Source organism: Rhipicephalus sanguineus, chromosome 8, assembly GCF_013339695.2.
Source record: "Rhipicephalus sanguineus isolate Rsan-2018 chromosome 8, BIME_Rsan_1.4, whole genome shotgun sequence".
Taxonomy (NCBI): Eukaryota; Metazoa; Arthropoda; class Arachnida; order Ixodida; family Ixodidae; genus Rhipicephalus; species Rhipicephalus sanguineus.
This window is the reverse complement of record NC_051183.1, coordinates 146,873,404-146,894,099: the sequence shown is the minus strand read 5'-3', so window position 1 is coordinate 146,894,099 and position 20,696 is coordinate 146,873,404. Positions and strand designations below refer to the sequence as shown.

The window sequence follows — 20,696 nt, the reverse complement described above, 5'->3', positions numbered from 1 at the left end:
TAAACCATGGTATCCCTTTTATATATTTCCCTATATTCATCAGGGTTTACGGACAACTCATGCCGACGCTTGACAGGGTGCACAGATGGTATCAAAGAGCGTCACTCGGCTTGTGCCACTAAAAAAAACATACAACCCTTTGAAATGTTTGTGAAGAGGGAAGACCAGTGAAGCTGGGGAAGCGGTATGACGCCGATGCATCACCCGTGCGTTAGACTACACTTGCCCGATCGTAGTCGACGCGCACACTCGCAATTTTGGGCGTGCCGACGTTCCTCGTACTGCCAATGATCCTATTTTTCTTCAAGTACGACAGGCGTCCGAGCCATGGCGAGTCTAAAGAGCAACTGAACGCGTGACTAGCGCGATCTCTTACGTCAGGATAGAATGGACAAACGCGATGGGTTGACGAGACGTATTGGATAATAATAATAATATCTGGGGTTTAACGTCCCAAAACCAAGATATGATTATGAGAGACCAAAAATCCGTTTCGCTCGACACGTCGTCTCTACTTGTGCCCTAATCCGTGTTTATTGTTTATCTTGTTATCGTACATATAACGAACTACCGTAAAATCCCAAGCAAGTGCCTCCCCCCCCCCTTCTACGGCGAAAGATAATCCGACAAGATAATCCGACAAGTCGCTTGCTCGGTCATTGGCGGATATTTCAAATCTCCAGAAATAATGGAGGGGGGCGCTTGCTCGGAGGGGGCGCTCGCTCGAGATTTTACGGTAGCATAAAAAGTATAGACAGCTTATGTAATGGGGTGCCCTCCTTTTTTAGGAAGCGCTTTTCTTTATAATTGCAGAAGTGGCAATGACTATAACTGTCATAACTGTCATGCAGCTTGAGATGCAATGGATGTCCTGACGAAAGGCATAGATGCGTCGCTGAGCAAGGCGACCTCAGCGACCTGAGCGTTCCTTGGCGGTTCAAACTACTAGTTTTCTAAGTCTTAATCACAAGTATCTCACACTTCAGTCAAATAACAACGTAAAAAGAAACGCGCGAAACTATCGCTCTAAAGCGCAAGTTCAGCAGCGCCAGCTCAAGTGTAAGTTAACAATCGCTAAAAGAAGCATTACTGCAACATCTAACCAACCAGCTGTCGCGACATATTAATGAAGTATTCGCTAAGCCATATCGATCCCCTAAAGGTGCACGTACGGTTCACTAACGCTCGTAGCGCCCTGCCCCTGGATATCAAAAGCTTCAGTTAGCTCCGTATGATCGATCACTATACAGAAAATGAACTGTCCTGGGGTAACGAGTGCCTCTTGACGCGATCGCGTGAAACAGCTCGTTTCGCAGAAATTCCGGCGTCAGTATCGGCGTCGGCATCGTTGGTTGTGAGCGAAATATCATCGTTGTCCGTGAGCGAAAGTTCGAGGTAGATGTAAGTGAAGAAATAATTCAAGAGATTCAATTCGAGTGGAACCGCGGATTCGGACCTGCGACCCTCGCTCCGCGGCGCGATGCGTTTAGCCGCTCGGCCACCGCCAATACATGCCTACTATCGGTGAGCTGCCTATATATTCCATTTACCGTTTCTGGTACGCGCATCTCGAAGGTGCTTCAGCGTGGCAGGGGCTTGACTATCACCCGCGAGATCGCGCAAGGGACCTACGGTCGCGCTTCCAGAAGCTATCCCGCTTCCAGGTCTTCTAGAAGCTATCCAGCTAACCTGCAATCTAGCGTTCTATCCTGTCTGCTAGTTTTTTTTTTCTTGTTCTCAGTTTGCGCCACCAACCTTTTTTTTTTAACTGACTCAGCTGCACACTCTGCTAAAATGACGCATAATTCACCTTTGTCGAACTTGACTTCACATGTGATTTACGTTTTTTTTCGCACTTGATTTCTTTTACTTCTTATTATTATTCACCTTTTACACAATTATTACCTCAAAATGCTTTTCACGTTCTAACTACATTTCTTTCGCATTTCTGTCGCATTTACTGCAAAAACAAGGGTGACTTTTTTGTTGCTACATTTTATCTACGAGAAGTACCCGAAGTGAGGGTCTCTAGAATTGACCCTATTTTCAAACTTACGGCACTTTAATTATGCCGAAAAATCTGTCGTCCACACTAAATAATGTCTCCTTAACGGAGCCAACACGAGCCAAGCCGATAAAATGGTTTTAGACATCAACGACACAAATATGTAAACAAATGCTTAGCCGCAAAGAAAAATACAAAGTGAACATAAATGAAGATTGACTGCTTAAGTGCACTACTGCGAAGAAGAAATCTTGTGTAGCAGTTCTTGTCAACACCGCAGAATTTGAGACAAAAGGCGGGACGCCCCGCTGGCATCACGCTTCTGAAGCAAAACGGCCGGACGAAAAAAATGTTATCATAAATTTGTTCTATGGTGGATATTTTGTTTCGAAACAGGACGTGACGCGAACTTTGTCTTGACGAGTGCTTACCGAGTCTGATGAAAATTGACAGGCTACAGTCTTCGTAAGCGAATCATGGTGCTTGACTTAAGGCGAGAAACGTCAAGCGGCAGCAAGGGGTCACGACAAGAGATATTGATAAGGACATCGACCTTTACACCGCCCGTACAAAAATACAGAAACAAGAACAGAGATACAGACTTAGCAACGCCCTGATGGGAATAACCAACGTAAAAGGTCTCGTCCTGTCTATTTCAGCTGTTCCTAGGTTTTTCTCGATGTGCACATACATCATGAGTGATGGGCTATTCGAATAGCACGCCCTAGTATACAGATTACCGACTAGTTCACCGACTGCGACCATCGATAAAGAAAAACTGAAATAGCTTCAGCCAGCTGAAAAATGAATGCTCGAATGTATAAAAGCGACGGTCTTAGAACTTGAAGATCGACCTTAACTTTCCTTCAGCGTCTGTTTATTTTTTCTTGGCGGTATGGGCACGAACGTCAGTGCCTTGAGTGCAGGTTGAGTAAGATAGATCGCTACCTTCGAATGAACACAGCCTAGCGTGATATAATTAAGGTGGCACTGTGCGCTTAGTGCTTAGTGCATTATTGCTTAACGCTTAGAGGGCTACAGTACACTATCAGAGCTAAGGAAAAAAGTGGCGGTTCAGCGACTGAATGTCACCGGCAATAAACCTTGTTGTACAGTGTGTTAGGTGAAGCAACGTTCCAAGAGGCATTTCTGAGAAACAAAGAAAATGAAGTAAAATCATGTTTACCGATTCGCCGCTATACCTGCTTGCGCAATAAGTGGCTTTTCTGTATAGCTCTGTGTTTTTAGTTATTTGCTGCTTTGTTGACTGCTTAGCTTATTCATGCCGCTATTTTACCTTCAGGTTTCAGTAAAATATAGAAATTGCTCATAAAGATCTCTAACAAAAGCAAGCCAGTGCTAAAGGATGCTGAAAAATACAAAGCTCTAAACAAAATATCAAGCTGCAAATTAAATTTAAACATAACTCTTTCAAATAAGACGAAATAGGCTGATGACAAATAAAGATTGACTTCTTTTCTGGCAGATTTTCACTTCGACAGGGAGTGACTAAGATATTTCCAAGCTAGTGGATTCAAGCAATAACGTAGCAGTTGCAAGAGCCGAAGTGTAATAGAAAAAAATAATGTTGCTTTTGCCGAAATTGCAATGTTGTGTAGGGTACAACAATATCAACTTGCTGGGATGTTTATATATAGTTAGCTTATGTGCGTAATATGAACCATGCCTAAACTAACTGAAATATGTGTAAAATACGCTCTCTTGTAAGTTTGCTCTTGAAATAAGTGTAAAGCGACCGGTAAACAGGAGTGATATTGGTTTATATATATATATATATATATATATATATATATATATATATATATATATATATATATATATATATATATATATATATATATATATATGCCCCCCCCAAAACATTCCCCATGCAGATGGGATTCAGTCTGTACTCCATGCATATAAGCTTATAACGACTCCGTAGATGACAAACCCATCGACGATACCACCCTAGGCATTATTTTAACACTAATCCTCGAGCTTAACAACTTTGAATTCGACGGCGAACATTACGTTCAAACCAGCGGCACCTCGATGGGCACAAAAATAGGTCCAAACTATGCGAACATTTTTATGGGCGTGCTAGAAAACGATTTCCTCGCCACTCGTGATCTTAAACCGGTTTATTACAGACGCTTCATCGACGATATTTTCTTAATTTGGCACCACGGTGAAGCTGCATTACTGTCTTTCATTTCTGACTTCAATAACGTAGAACCATCAATTTCCTTTTCCCATTCTTATTCACCACTCAGCATAAACTTCCTTGACGTCACTGTCTCTTTGTGCAATGGTGAACTGACTACAAATCTTTACAGAAAGCCCACTGACCGACAGCGATATCTCCATTTTAAAAGCAGTCATGTCAAACATTGCAAAACGAGTATCCCTTATAGCCAAGCTATCCGTTTCAAAAGAATTTGTTCGGACGACAGTGAATACACTCGTAACTGTGACCAGCTACGTAAAGCACTAACAGAGCAGCATTATCCTTCACGTATAATTGACGACGCTCTCAAGCGGGCCGATTCTCTAGACCGTAAAGATCTCATCAGCACTGACAAGCGATTAGCGCCGACGTCACGGACTAACCTCATCCTAACGCATTCTGCATCTATTCCTAACGTGTCGCGCATTCTCAGTAAGCACTACAACCTACTGACACAGAGCGATCGGCTTAAGAACATTTTCACGGAATCACCAAGAGTGGTTTATCGCCGATCAAGAAACCTGCGCGATATCGTAACTTCATCCAAGACTAAAGCGATAGCTCCTGTTGGTTGTCATCCTTGTAACAAACCACGGTGTAAAGTTTGTGCGCATATGACCACTGCAAAGACCGCTAAAAGCACAGCATCTAATTTTTCAGTTAAGATTAACGGAGACTTCAGCTGCGACAGCACTAACGTGATCTACTTACTTGAATGCTCAGTGTGTCACATGCAATACATCGGTCAGACCGAAACATCATTTCGTATCCGTTTCAACAATCATAGAGCACACGCTAACAGTTTGCCACATCTTCCATTGTCTAAACATGTTCGGCTGCCAGGTCATTCATTTGACAAAATCATGGTGACGCTATTACAATCAGGATTCAAATCTCACCATGATCGCGAAGTTCGAGAATCCTTTCTGATCCATAAATTTAACACTGTATCTTCCGGCATTAACGAGAGCGTAGGAAAAGTGTCGTGTCTTTCTGTGATGTCTTGATGTTCGAATTTGTGTCATAACTTCAATGAAACGCGCCTAACTCAGCTGCAAAAAAGTTTGATTATTGAACGATCGCTATCGTCTTGTCTATTCATGTGCAACTATCGAGACTAGTGCGGTCAATGGCTCATCGTTATAAGCGCTTGTTCATGCCCTTGATGCAGCTTGATGTACCACATTTGTTTTATCATTGTTTTGTAAATTTTGTACATTCACTTCACCCACGTGTTGATGCCCATAAAAGCGGCTGTACGCTTGTACTTGAGTTCATTCTGACGAAGGCCGTGCCACGGCCGAAACGTAAATGAGTAAAAATATGCAATTTTCGTAAGTGTGCTCCTTCATTTCTTCAACTATATATATATATATATACACAGAGTAAAAATTATTCTGAAATGTGCCAAAAGCTGTGTTGCTGGAAAAAATAGTACCTCTGCTTACTTCGCCCGCAGTAAATTCGGGTCAGAAAGGTAAAATGAACAACCGCCCATTTGTAGCACGAAGCCACAATCCGCCACAAGGAAATCCGTATGGATTTCCTTGTGGCTTCGTGCTACAAATTGGTGGTTGTCTATTTTCCCTTTCTTAACGCTTCCGCCACCTTGCGGGATTCCGCAGAACTGATTTTCAGTAAATTTCGGTCACTGTTCATACACATCAGGTGGATACATGTATCGTAGCGTGACGTGTGAAACGCAACGATCTAACAATCTAAGAACGATGTAACAGCGACAGAAAAACAAGAAAAAGGCTCAGTCCTTCCAGAAGCATAGAACACGATACTTTCTTGCAACTCAGCACGAGACTATTCATTCCCAGCTACGGCAGCCGGTCGGTGCACATCATAACTCGGTTATTCGCAATGCCCACGAACTATAGGTGGCGCGCCGTGCTTTTCAAGATGGCGCCAGGAGGAGGGTCAACCCGTTTGTTAGCATAAGAACAGATAGTACGTGCGGACGTACGGCCCGTGTCACTTTCACCGGATGAAGTCATGAGCTGTGCTGAATTGGATATGAGACTAAACTACTTTCCCAAACCATGAAAAGTGCTAAGTACTCGCCACCTAATTATTTGCTGTGGCGTGAAAGGCTATATTTCAGCTCCGTTACCGTGCATAACGATGCTTTGCGAAATCCTGTGCGTGCTACATAAAACTGCATGAACTAAAATTGACGTATGAGCAGAACGGCACTCCGAGGTAGTACGTACCGAGCCAACGTTTATAGATACGTTGTACCGAGCCTGCCTTACGAATTTGCCGCAGTAGTAGGCCGCCAGCGAGTAGCACCATCGCTGCTGCACGGGACCGCACGTTTAACGTGGTGATGGTTTGCAAACATAATACGCCGTCGTCATTACTTGTGCAGTCGGTAACGCGGAGTTACGTCTTCAACGGAACACAAGCATTTAACTTCCCATACAGTAGCGCTTGTGTCACAGCCATGCTGAGACTCTAGCCGTGTGCAATTCACTTCACTCGCATGTTGCAGGCTCGATCAGCACGATCGAAACACGAATATCGAAAAGAATGCACACGTATCCTTTTCGCAACGTCGAAGAAGTTAGCCGAGAGGCGTGGATTGTGGCTGTGACTGCACGTTCCGACGCTCTAGCCATTTCGCTTCTCTGGTCGAGCTCGAGCGTGTTGGCGGCATGCGGCGCTCCATAATATCCACAATAATTGATACATGCAATGCACAAGAGGAACTATGCTTTTATTTTGATCTCGCTCAAGGATATTATACATTAAATACAATCAAAGTGACTTACGAGCGTGAAAGAACATTAACGCACGAGGGGACGTGAAGTGCAACTCGCTCCTCGTGAGTTAGCAGCTGATCGTTCACCGTCGCTGTCACTCTCGGTGATTTCACAGTCTTCTACGTCCAGTGAAAAATCCTCGTCGTCAAGGTGGTTTCTTTCAACATCACTGCTGAAAGCAATCTGAAAAAGTCACAGTTTCGCCGCAAGGGCGAAGCAATGAATGCGATAGCAAGGAACTAATGCTATACGAAGTGAGGCTCGCCAATGGATACTCTCAGTTTGAACAGCGCTTCTGTTGCAAAGGCAGCCGAAGCAGCGAAGGAAACTATAGCGTGCTTCAAGTGTCGAGCTGTGACACTTGATAGTTCGCGCTCATCTTCTGTTTGTTCGTTTTGCGGCGTCCCTGAGCTCGAGTGACATTCGTACGCGCCGTAACATGAGCGCGGACATCACGGTGAAAGCGTGAAACATTCCTCTACCTCTCGCCACGAGAAAACCGCGCGAGCAGACAGCGGAAGCGAGCGAGCGCGCCGACGACTTTTAAATGCGCCCGTCGGGCTGCTAGCGCCACCTCGCTGGTAATGAAGAAACGCTTATTATCGCCTGCTGTCTCTGAGTCCGTCCAGCGCTAAATGGTGTGTATATAACGCTCGCCGTTAGCTACGTGGAGGATCTGCGTTTCGTGGCGTAGTGGATAGCGCCGCTCGCTGCGGAGCAAGGGGTCCCTGGTTCGATTCCGCGCTTCGGAAGCATTTTTCCGAGTTATTTTTCTTTGGGGCCTTTATATATATATACATACTTATACATATACGGTGCATGACGGCGGCGACGGCGACGGCGACGGCAAAATCCAGCCGAGACTGTCCATATAATTGCTATCGCAATAAAATTTCCTCCGCCGAACAACTTCGACCACTCCTCGTCACCACGTTTACAATTACAGAGACGTCTGCGCGCGGAGATCATTTCACTCTCAGATCGGTCAACGAGCAAATCGCTTGCGGTGTGCTGCCACCTATCAACAAACGTACAAAAACAAGCGGCGCAGCGCTGGCTATGAAACCAACACACTGGCGAAGGACGGCGTGGAAAGCGTTCGCTCCACGAAAGGCGTGGAGCAGACGCGTCCTCGAATGATTGAAACGTCGCTCGCACGATTAGTAACAGCGCTTTGCTGACAAAGGATAGAGCATATTTTAATGTATCGACAACTTGAGATCGCTCAGTGTTACAAGGGCACATCGCGAGCCGGCGCGACCTCCCGCGTACAGTGTTATGGGATTCATGCACTACAAGAAACACTGACTAATGCTATATACAAGTAAAACAGGGTGGGCTTCAACTGAATATGTCAGACGATAACATTTAACTAACCTACGTGGCTACAGAAAGCTTCGCGAAGCTGATAGTATGCGTACGCTGTGGGCTAGCATTGAAAGCGCGAGTCGCCACGTATTTTCACGAAAACTTCGCACCTCGCAAGAACGAATCAGATTTCTCGTGTCACGGAGAGCCCGGTTTGTTCACTGATGCAGGGAACATGCCAAGTCGTAGTGTTCCTTCCTTGCCAACGCGTTAACACTGAGGTTAGTACAGCCGAACAAGGGAGAGACTGCGTAGAGCTGCCATTTTGTCGTCTACTAACCCTCCTCGAGAGGACGCTTCTGAATTCCGCTTGGCGGCGCGACAGTCTATGGGCATTGCGAATAATGGCATTCAACCGCACGTGAACGACGTCCAGCTGCTAAGACAGAGACAGAAAGAGTGGTTTATTGAGGAAGGTAGAGGCGTTATTGTCTGTAACCCCAGCGGGACCACCGCTAAGCGCCGTCGCGGAAGGGGAAGTGGAGATAACAGTTCAGGAAATAGAAGAGAGGATGAAGTGGCGCGTAGCGGCTATAGAAGAGCGGGTACATGAGGCACTGGTAACACTGAGAAGAGTTTAGAAAACTGGCAATATATTCAGAACAATAACATCGATTGTATTTGCTTAATGCCTTGAAAATTAAATATATAATGCAAGAGCTTTTGGAACTGAGTTAGCCGTAATTCAAGAACACATAAGAAGAGAGGAAAGCAGTTGGACGTCATGATCGGCAGCTGATGGTGGAAGAACTTTACTATCTATTTCTAGTTGCGCTTCATTGCCCAAGCTGAGATCACTTCATGCCCAAATAGTTACCAATTCCTTCCCAGCTCTTAGTTCTCTGCCCTCTGCATAGCTACGCTTTCCTTTTCGTGGCATCTACACTCTAAAAAAAGGTTGTGAAAAGGGCAGTAACTGCAGCATTTACTACCCCCTTGTCACGTTTACTACCTTTCGCAAACATTTTCTAGTTTTGCATGTAATTATTGTCGTTATTACTTAGCTTGTCAGGATCAGTGCATGTTACAATTGCTTACGCGACGAGTTAACTTTACTACCCCTATAGGCTGCGACACGTTTTCCTGTAATTGTGACAATGTTATGCCCAATTTAGCCATACTATAACTTTCTTCACTATGTTCGAATAACAGTTTTATGCACGTCGTGGTGCACGTGTATGCCAGTACTGAGGCATAAAAATGCGGGTCTAAATATCAAATGCGAGTCTGAGTTCGTGGTTAGCTCACCTGTACAACGCGTGCTACCGGAATGATATATATATACATATATATCATTCTGGGTTGTTGCCAAAGAATGCGGCGCGTGGAAACCTTGTTATTCTATGCATGTCGATATGTGTGTTTGCAGTCGTATACATTATTATCTGCGGATGTCATTACGGTGTGTATTTACCAGGCTAATCACATGGACAATAGCATACGGTCTGACTTTTTTATTAGAGCTTGTCAAGGTAGTAAAGTTACTAACCTTGTATTAATACTTTCCTACGGGTAGTAACTCTAAGCAATGAGTGTCGTGGTAGTAAAGTTGCTAACTTTGCAGATACTACCTTCCGTTACACGTAGGTAGTAAATATTGTGACACGCACTTACAACCTCAAAGGTAGTAGGTACCACTGCTCTTTTTCAGAGCGTAGCGTGTGACTACAAACGACCGCCTGTTATCTTCTCTACTCAATCACATGGCTCAGCCTTCTTTGCCTTTTCCTCCTAATGCGTACTAGAACATTGCTACCAGCGTTCCCTCTTTAAAACACGCCATGGAATTCCTCCCACAGAACGCTACACGTTTCGTTCCTTCCCTTGTTCTTAAGAATAAGTGAACCTTAACGAAGCAGGACCTCTGTTTACACAATTTTCCAGTGTCGCAGACACCTGTGAACGATCAGCGGCAGTTATAAAGAAAAAGGCGGTTGAGCCTGAAGGACGCTATTTTTCATTGTGCCCCCACGGCAGCGTGCAGTCGCGTCCTTAAGTAAAGACAAGAAACCGGGATGCTTCCAAATAAAAAGAAACGCAATGGAACGGAACGCCAAATGGTGACAAAGGAAATCGACGACGGAAGAACAATGGCGCGACCTCTTAGGAGGAACCTGTAAGCCAGGATGTATAGCGTGTACTGCGTTCTGCGAAGCAACGCTTCCCTTCCTCCTGCAACAACGGGATAAACTGGGCCAGCCACACTGGAGTGGTATACGAATGAAGACCCGAGCACAAAGCGAACGCCTGGACCCAAAGGCGGGGCTCAAACCCTGCCACAGGAGCGCCGACCGGAAAAAGCTTCAATGGACACTTAGCCTCGACTTCCGCCTCAGGAGACGCGGACACCGCGGTGGAAGGGCCGAAGAGGAGAACGAACACAGAGAGTCGCTGCAGCCACCGGAGAACAAAGGAAACGCCCCGGTATGCCGCATTAAGCGGAGGTGAAACTATAACACAGGGTGTAAAACAACACGAACGGAAAATCTGCGATAGTACATAGAGACGCACCGGCATCGAGTTTCCAAACCGGAAAACATGGGCACAATGGCCGCTGTCAGTTATCTCTTCACCCCGTCGCGCCCGTGGCGCGCGTCCTGATTGGCGAGGATTTACCCCTCCTATAGTTTCGTCAGTCTACCAAACATCTCCGTTTTTTCCCGTTTTTTCGTCCCATCTTTCTGGCGGGTAACGGGAGACGGGCTAAGTAGGGGTTTGTCACTTTATATGGGCGGCTCACCATCTCGATAGACTATGTCAGAAGCCACTCCTTTTTTTTTTCTTTTCTTCTGGGTTGTTTGTGGTTGACGACGCGCTAAGGATCTGCTTCAAGAGATACTTGACGAAAACGTCTTCAGAAGAAGCTGTAAAATGATATAAGAGTGGGCGAGTTGGTTAGGATTGCACCTTTAGAGCAGAGCCAGAAGATGCAAGCACAAGACAAAGACCACAACCGACCCGGGCAGTTGCTAGTTCAGCACTCTGTCCTATTGTCTTCTTTGTCTTATTCTCCTGTCTTTTCGGCTCTTTTAGAAAATAATTAAACGCGCCCAAATATTACGATCATTCAAATGTTCTGTCGCTGCAGTTCAACTGAAGTCGTTTCTTTCTTTTTAAAACATTTATTTGGTCGGTGGTTGCCTTTTTATTCTTCATGAAGTCGACAGGTACCCGCGACCACTTGTTGCACTAATGTGCACATTAAGGTGTTCACGCGACTACTGCTCTCTTTCCCTCTCCCCCCATTGCCTTATCTCCCCTTACTCCTTTTATTTTTCCTCCTGCTCAGGGTAGCAAACAACTCGAGCATCTTCGTAACGTCTCTACATTTCCTTGAGGTTATTTCACGCCAGATGTCTCAGCCAATGGTCAAATGGGAAGATTGCCGTCGACAACAAAATTCAGGAATTGTTGCCTTGCTTAAAACAAAAAGAAATTCAACAAAACTTGTGATATAAGCTGTACAAGTTATTTGCATTCGATTGAGTTATAAATCTGATTTTCATTTGGCGCACCAACGGAGTAAATGGCGTGTCAGTGTGGTACAAAATGCCCATTGCCTCTAATCTATGATTTTATTGTGATGTTTGAAAGCTTGCGTGGTGGAAAAATATACTTAACCAGAAAAATGTACCTGCCGCAGAGTAGGTTTCATTTACTCAGATGTTTAGACACAGCGCTATATTACGGGGTCCAAAATGCGAACAAAGCGTATTTCGTCAAAAGTTCTGGAGGCGTACATGATAGAAAAGTTGCATTCATTATATTAGACTTGAACCATTTTAAACAAACCCCACTACTTGATATGGAAACCAAATTGGGTGCTGGTACAAGAAATCATGCACTGAAAATAAGTTTTCTAGTAAACACCACTTAGACGACATGGGCGCCTAATATGAACTGACATCTCAGATGTGAAGTTCGCAGTACATGAAAAAAAAAACAGCTATAGCCTGTTCTATTTCGGCGACACCACAGAGAGGCGCAATCTCCAGAAATGGCAAATGTCGAGAACGGCCAGGCAGCGGTGACAGAAATCTGTAAGGAAAGATTGCCATCGTAAAGTAGATATACCGCGTCAGCATAGCTTACTGCGCCTAATAGACGTTCCACGGTTATTGCTGCGCCACATTGCATCGTACGCACTATGTTCGGCTGCCGAGCCTTTTTTGTTCTTATTTGTTGTGCCCCTAAAACCGTTTCACTCAAGTCCGTGTTATACGGACATATATACGAGATGCGGTCCTCTTCAATGGCTGTTGTCTGGGAGCATCCTTATATGTTTTTACTTAGCCTTGTTTCAGCAGGCTCTCCCTCTTAACGAAACAGTCACCCGAGGATGACTCAATTTTCAGACGCAGCCGTACTCCCTTACTTAAAGATGACATCGAGGAAAATAGCCGAAGGGTCGGAGTGAAATGCGCCTGCAGAGACAGTGAGATGCTAGCGTAGTGAGAATGCTCTACAGTGGACCCGACAGCACTCCGGCTTTCGCAATCATATAAATGGGCATTAATGTGCCAAAAGGTACTGCTCGATATTTATCGATATAGTGCTCTACGCCGTTACCTCTGAAGGCGCTTATAATCCAAACTATCTTGACTATGCATCCGAGCACCTTCCTGCAGAGTGTAATTCGAACTACGGTTAAGTTGATGTTTACAAGACGTCTCCCTGTTCCGTGCGTCGTAAAGGCAAGAAACATGCGTGATAGCGTGCAGTACGCGTTCGAAACGTGCGCCACTCGATAAACTGGGATAATGGAGAACTCCATTTACAGAAAGAGATATTTTGCAGGAGTACATGTGCAGTCACTGCTCATTCAGAGAACGCAAATGTGTTGAACAGGTGGCAAGGAGATGTGCACTCCCGAACCGCGGGGCGAGTGCTGAGACATATACAAATGAATCACATATTGACGCTCTGAATGGCAACACGTAATGTACGCTTCCCTTTATCTCTTACTCGTAGTAGTAGAACTATGAAAGGGATAACTGACAACGAAGTGTTTGTAGCGCAAAGCCAAGAAGAAGCCATTTCTCATAAATGAATAATGCTCCTAGTTGATGAATAATTAGTTCTGGTCCGGGGATCGAAGCCAGAATCAACGCGTTTCCGTGGGGGTCGCTCTATAAACTGAGCTAACCAGGATGCCAAATCAATTCCTTGTGGCTTCGTGCTACAAACGGGTGGTTGTCAATTATCCCTTTCATAATGCTTGCGTCACCACGCGGGATTATGCAGAACTCCTTTTCAGTATTACAGCCAGCAGTCGAAAGCCACCGACCTTCGAAAGATGCGCTTCCCTTCGTCGTTGGTCTTGTCCAGGATGCGTTCGACGATGAGCTGGCTGAGCAGGGAGGCGGTGAGTCCCGGCTCCAGGTAGAGCACGCAGTGGGCCACGTGGAAGTTGAACTCGGTGTCATGCAGCCAGTAGGTATCCATGGGCGACACGAACCGCTTGTCGTCCTCGCACAGGACCCCCTCCCTGGCTGAGGCGCACGAGGTCCCCGCGTGTCGTAGCACCACGGCCACCGGGAGTAGCGACAGCAGCAGCAGCACCAGCGGAAGGCCTGCGTTAACACACGAGTTTGAAGAGGCACAGTAGAGGTTGCGGTTGGGCGAGAGTGAGCAAAGCGTTCAGGTGCAAACATTTTCCCCCCGTACTTACGTGAAAAACGGGCTATGGTAGCTCTGGTTGCTACCCAAAGTTCCCGTTCACAATATTCATCGCTGACAGTTGCTACAAGAGTAAAAGAGAGGGGATTGAAGCTTTCAATATCAATCAACGCGGCTCTAAGTGCATCATTAGATCATCCATGTGATTAGTGGATAAAAAAATGTAATTTTTGGGTCTTTTGCCCGTCGTACGATTCTATCCTACAGAAGATTGTGACATTGCACACGGGCTTTCATATTTTATGTTTTAATCTAACATGAAGCACGTTTTTACCGCGCGCTCCGGCTTTTCATGTTTTTTTTTGTGAAGATGGTGGTGGGATGTCCGAGGGAGTTGTTGTTCATATATGCTTTTCTTCGGCAAAGAACAAAATCACTTGGTAGTTCGTGCCCGTCCTGTCTGCAGTGTACTTGGTCCTCATTCGCTGCACGCCCAGATGTTTGCATAACTATATTTCCCTCCTCCACTTTTTAATGAGAGTGAGTACAGCGTGCAGATACAACTACGAAGGCAGCTGCTACCTTCGAGAAGACCACTTGTCGAAAGGTTGACTCTAGATACACCACCTGTTCAAGAATTTTTCACCTCTTCAAGCGTCCACGTGGCCTTGAACTTCTCTGTTATTTGGATATCAGTATGAAAGTTACGATGCCACGGCTAGATTGCTTAAATGATGCACTGTGCACCGAGATAGTTGGCTTCGCTTAGGCAGGCCCTTACTTAGATTTAGATTTGCCTTGAGAGGTGTTTGCCACTGCCGATGTGCTCGCTAAGACTGTCTCCTCGGCTATGGGGACGTATGCATGCTGGCCTGTTTCGTGTTTCATGATTGCGGGCCGCATTCCCTACACTCTAAGGAAAGGTGTCCTTTGACTATTCTTTGCTATACATGTGACTCTATCGTATAATTATCTTTAGAGAGTCACGTTAACTCTCTTTAGGAGAGTCATGGGACGCACGACTCTCCAAAGAAGAGTTAGCGTGCCTTTTTAAAGAGGGTCGTACATGGCACGACTCTCCTAAAGAGAGTCTGTATGCCTCTGTAAAGAGAGTTATACATGGGAGAGACATGTGTAGCGAAGAAGAGTCAAACAACACCGTTGTTATCAGAGTATAGGAGCGCATTTAAAAAGCAGTTTGTAAGCATCACAAGATCATAAAGACGGCACTCAGCTAGTTCTCACGGTGATAACGAATTTTGAAGGAGCTTTCGGCATGTGTGAGAGACTGAAGCATCGCCAAGTGTTCATTATATGTGGGAATGCGAATAACTAGATTCATTTTGGGACAAGTACCCGTTCCTGCCGTCTTTCGAGGAGAAGGTTAGAAAGTTACTCAAGCATTAACTCACATTACAGCGTGTCATGTCAAGCTTATTTAGGGAACCGTTATTATATTTATGTTCCTTCTAAAGGCTCATTTCCCAGATCAGGTCTATAACGAAGGTTCTTCCTCTATTTCATTTCCTCTACTCGCTGGCACATGCAATGGAAGATAAGCTTTTGGAATTCGATTTGCGAGCTCAAATGAAACAAAGTTGTAAAAACAAATTTGAGCAACACGGGGCGCACAGTGGGCAGCTAGATTACGCTCCGCTATAAAGCGATTGGCGAATGAACAGCCGCCCTAATTAATATAATACGTCGCTGCAACGTGATTGCAGTCCCCCGTGAGGAAAAAACCGGGATGGTCCAAAACGCCGGAGTTATACGTTTATTTTGCGTTTGTGCTGTGGTTGGAGTTGTTAATTAATTTTTTTCTCAGTTTAGCTTCCCAACTAGACATACTTCTGCAAGATGTTTGCCTTCAAGAATGATCTAGACTTGACGTAGTTCTGGAAATTCGCAGGGTCATTTCGCTATAAGATATAGCACGCTCTTAGTATAGGCCGAAAGAAAAAACAGCGGACAAAGAGACCCTAAAGGCGAAGAATGTAATGGGAAGGCAAATATCCAGATTTTTACTGTTGACGGAGAAATCGGGGAAGTGCGACAGGAAGTGAAAAGTCACACGCCCCCTCCCCCCCCTCCCCCCCCACACACACGCCCCACGTCACAATGACATCATAGCGGGGTCACGAATTTCGGCGATTCACGACGTCAAAACATGAAGACCTTTTTAATTACTTCTTGTTTATACTGACGCCGATGGTCACTTTTTGCGTTTGATGAGGAATCTAAGGCTTTGGTCTTAAAAACCAAAAAGCGTGCACAGAGAGAAAATGAGAAAGACATCCGCAAGCGTAAAGAAGAAGCCTTCTACGCACGAGTCGTTCTACTGAGCCCCTTTACCGGACGGACTTCGCTAGCCCATTCCTCGCCATTCCAAGAATGCCGGCTCAGAAAACAGCGTGTCGTGTAGGCGTGCCAGTGCTTTCGCGGGCGGCTGTCTCCGGCTGCTGTCCAATGATAGAGGGCACCATCGGCTCTTGCCTCGCGGCCGCGATAGTCACAGACAGCATTGTCAGCTATTCCAGTACTGCAAGCAAGAGTATTCTCAAGCAATGCACCAAGACAGAGCCGGAAGTGAACAGATGTCTCGGTTAGAGAGAATCGAAATTGGGTGCTTGTTCGGAGGGATGCGTCAAAGCGATGAAGACGTGTAGGCCGCGAAAACCCGGCCTTTTTCGCATGTGTCGTATGACATTATCAGCGGTTATGCGACGCTTTCTTGCTGCATCTGCTTTTGACAGCAGCGTGGTTTCCTGCGCGCTGTTTCTTAATCAATGCTGGCAGCCTCGTCTACACATATGCTCCTTCTCCGTGATTTTGCATCAGTCTAGAAGCCAGCGTATAGCATCCGATTCATCCAAGAGAATCGCTTCATCGAACATAAGTTCTCCTTTTTGGATGATGAATTGTACGTGTTTCTGATGGAATGACCCCTTGTGCTTCAAGAGCTTCAGACACATGGTATGAATGAGCGCGCAATGATATGTGATGCATCGGTTTATGCGGGTGTATGGAGGCCTAAAATGTTGTGTGTAATTATTGTAAAATATAAGTGCATAAAAATATGACTGTGCTAAGTGTGCTTAGATAACTACGGTGATTGAGTTAGCTCTCTCCGCTCAGGTTGCATTGCGTCGGCCTTCAATCTTGACCAGTATTATAGAGCCGACAAATGCGCAACTTTTCTACGGCTGTTTCATGCACTGCTATCACTATCAGCCTTTTACTTCCGTGGAAAGCTGTACCATTTTTTTAGGAAATCAATTTCGTAAACACTCAAGAGCTATTTTTGCCGTTCCAGTCACCGTGGTTTACCGTATAATGTACCTGGAAGGATGTTAAAGGAGCTAGATGCTAGCCTCACTTCGTATAACATCAAAAGTTGTTGCTGTGGCATACATTGCCTCGCCAATGTGGTGGAACTGTGACTTTTCTCCCAATTTGATTTTGATTCTCTCCAACATCGTCCATCCCAGTTTGATTTTGATTTCGGCGTCGCACTCGAAAAAGACGGGGCCGGCCAGCGTACACAAATGCGGCGCTTGAAGGTGGGCCGATCATATGCGTATTTGTTTACGCACATTATCCTGGGCTTGTCAGCGATCCGCAGTTTCTGATATGGCACTCTCATCTTACATTGAGATGACTTGTTATTTGGGGATGTCGCATTCCATTGTTGCTCGAATATGCCATAAACGCCTGAATGTCGTTATTGCTTGTGGGAAAGTAAAGGTTGGGCTTCTCCACACATGAATGAAGGTTCAATTCCCGGCATTGAGGAAGTAATGAAGAGGGAGCTTTGCGCAACGCGAAAGAAAGAAAGAAAGAAAGAAAGAAGGAGAGAAAGAAAGATAGAAAGAAAGAGAGAAAGAAAGAACGAGAGAAAGAAAGAAAGAAAGAAAGAAAGAAGGAGAGAAAGAAAGATAGAAAGAAAGAGAGAAAGAAAGAACGAGAGAAAGAAAGAAAGAAAGTAAGAGAGAAAGAAAGAACGAGAGAAAGAAAGAAAGAAAGAAAAAGAAAAGAAAGAAAGAAAGAAAGAAAGAAAGAAGAAAGAAAGAAAGAAAGAAAGAAAGAAAGAAAGAAAGAAAGAAAGAAAGAAAGAAAGAAAGAATCACAGAAAAAATGATGGCTGATCCCTCCGTCATAGGAAACGGTATAACACGAAAGTGAAACGTGTCGTCACAGAAGTAGTATGTTGTTTATAGTGCATTGGTATATGAGAGATTGTACAATGCCTACTGTTGTTTGGCAGACATAGCACCGCTTGATGTGGACGCATCTCACTCACGTTGACACCTAGTGGAATATCTCCGTACTGACGACTAACTCCCATGATTATGACTTTACCCTTGCGGTAGCTGAAGTTCTTAACATATACGTTAAGTTCTTAATATAAGTTCTTAACAAGCACTCAATAAACACTGATACTCGATATGCACTCCTTCAAAGTGTCGTGAAACGCGAAGAGAAACGCTACGCGCGTCGTGTCTTTCCCTCTAGCCTGGCAGTTACTTCTCACAGGGCGAGCGGGGGAACAAGGAGCGACAGCCAGGCGAGCTTCAGAGAGCTATTGTTCGATATGGATGGATGTAATAAGCGAGGCTTGAGCTAAAGCTGCCACCTCACGGTGTGTTAAAGCGTTGACGAAATTAAACTTGTATTGGAAACGCGGCGAATGGGACGGTCGTAGCTACGGCGCGTTTTTTTTTTAGGTGCGTAGCTCCTCTTAGTATAATCTTGTCCCATGTCAGGCGTACCGGCAGTGGCAGTATCTCCCGAACAGTATAATAGATGGCGCTGTCTCATAGAAGTACATACAAACTGCAGTTCAGGGACGATATTCTAGATGGCGTTGTACACAATCTGTGTCATCACCATTTCTCGTCTCATTTCGCAGATGGCGTTGGTCCAATAGAACTCTGTGCAATATGGCGCTTGTGTGAATCGACACTAGATGGCGCTGGAAGTGGCGCTGCTCAAGAAATAATGGGGAAAAAATTAAGGTCATTCTGCCTTAAGAGGCAGAGAGGTAGACCGTGAATTTATCATTTTTTGGTATAATAACATAGATTTAATCAATGTAGATAAGGTATCAGGCCAGCATGAAACCACGAAGTTTTTTCTTTTTTCTTCGAGCATGGTGGCAGACATGTCACGGCCCCGTTATAAAGGGGACGCTCATAGCATCCATCCATCCATCCTCTCCGGTTAGCTGCTGCGCGGGCTGCGCGGGGATGCGCGGGGAGCGAGCGCCTCTCTCATTCTCCTGGATCGTCGCCGTACGTGTCGGATCGTTGGTGGAGCATGGACGATGCGCAGCGGCGGGCGCTCGCTTGGCGTCAGCCAGGCGGAACCCGAGACGGTGCGCGCCAAGGACGCCGCTGCGAAACGGGCTCAACGAGAAGCGAATCCCGAGACCATGATTGCTTCAGGAGCTTGCTCTTCATCATTCACCCGTGGATATGCTGTAATTTTTTTCATGTCATCACCTAGTTATAAAGGGGACGCTCATAGCATCCATCCATCAATCTAAGAGCACTGTGAGAGGAAAGTGTGAAAGATAAAAGGTGCGTTCATATAACTTTCGTAATGTGTTTGGCGGTAGCCCAGTGGGCTAAACGCCCGCCAGCCATCGTCACGGTCCGAGGTGTCTTGGGTTCGACTCCCGTCAAAGGAACTTTTTCTTATAGTTCTTTTTCTTTGCCATCTGATGGCGCTCATTCTGCTGACGTACTTTCGTGACGGAAATACGTCATGAAAATCTCAGTGGACCCCGGCATAAAACACTTTCCTGTTAAAAAAGAAAGAAAGAAAGAAACACAAGTAGTATGCCACGCACGCACGCACGCGCAAGCCAAGCTTCGCTTCCTCCCATTTTTCCAGGTAGAGCAAGGGCTCCTGAATTTTTTTCTTTTTACAGCTGTTTCTTTTTCTTTCTTAACGTACGCCGAACGTTTTCCATTCCATCTCTTTACTGTTGCGTGGCCTTAACGTCTTCCCAAGCTCATTCGTTACCTGCCAGGCTTGTGAGATGATAGTACGCATTTATCTTTGACGATAGTAATATGCTGCCTGCCACAATATTGTAATACCAGCCATATGCAGCGGTATTCGCTTTTGTTCCGTAAATTAGCTTCTCATGATCACAGCCCCATGTGGCTGATTATTGTGTATAACCGTATTCCTGCAGACATTAAGAGATTAACCACGGCTGATGCGCACTCGTGCTTCAAGGGTCGGTCTAAAACTACCATTGCATTCTGCAGAGAAATCTGTAACCGCACGCTTACATTTTCTCGGCTAACGTTCTCAATCTTGTGAGGAGAGTCACCCGTCACATTGCGGAAATGGAAAATGCCATCTGTGAGTGGTACTTTGCTGAGATACGCAGAAATTGATATGCTGACTTTAAGTACTGATATTGCACCGCCGCAGTGGTCTAGTGGTTATGACGCCCGACTGCTGACCCGAAGGTCGCGGGATCGAATCCCGGCCGCGACGGCTGCATTTACGATGGAGGCGAAAATGTTTGAGGCCCGCACGTGTACTTAGATTCAGGTGCACGTTAAAGAACCTCAGGTTTTCGAAATTTCCGGACCCCTCCACTACGGCGTTTCTCATAATCATATCGTGGTTTAGGGACGTTCTCATAATCATATCGTGAGGCCCGGCGCGGCGCTGGCGTTAGGCC

At 45.5% G+C, this 20,696-nt stretch overlaps 1 protein-coding gene across 1 annotated transcript in view; it reads right to left on the bottom strand.

The window, feature by feature from the left end:
• The window catches only part of LOC119402385 (uncharacterized), a 736,276-nt gene that overhangs the window by 128,185 nt on the left and 587,395 nt on the right, over window positions 1-20,696 (bottom strand). The window contains exon 5 of the mRNA XM_037669521.2: window positions 13,662-13,947. Within this exon, the coding sequence (XP_037525449.1) occupies window positions 13,662-13,947 (286 nt within the window). The remainder of the gene's footprint in view (window positions 1-13,661; window positions 13,948-20,696) is intronic.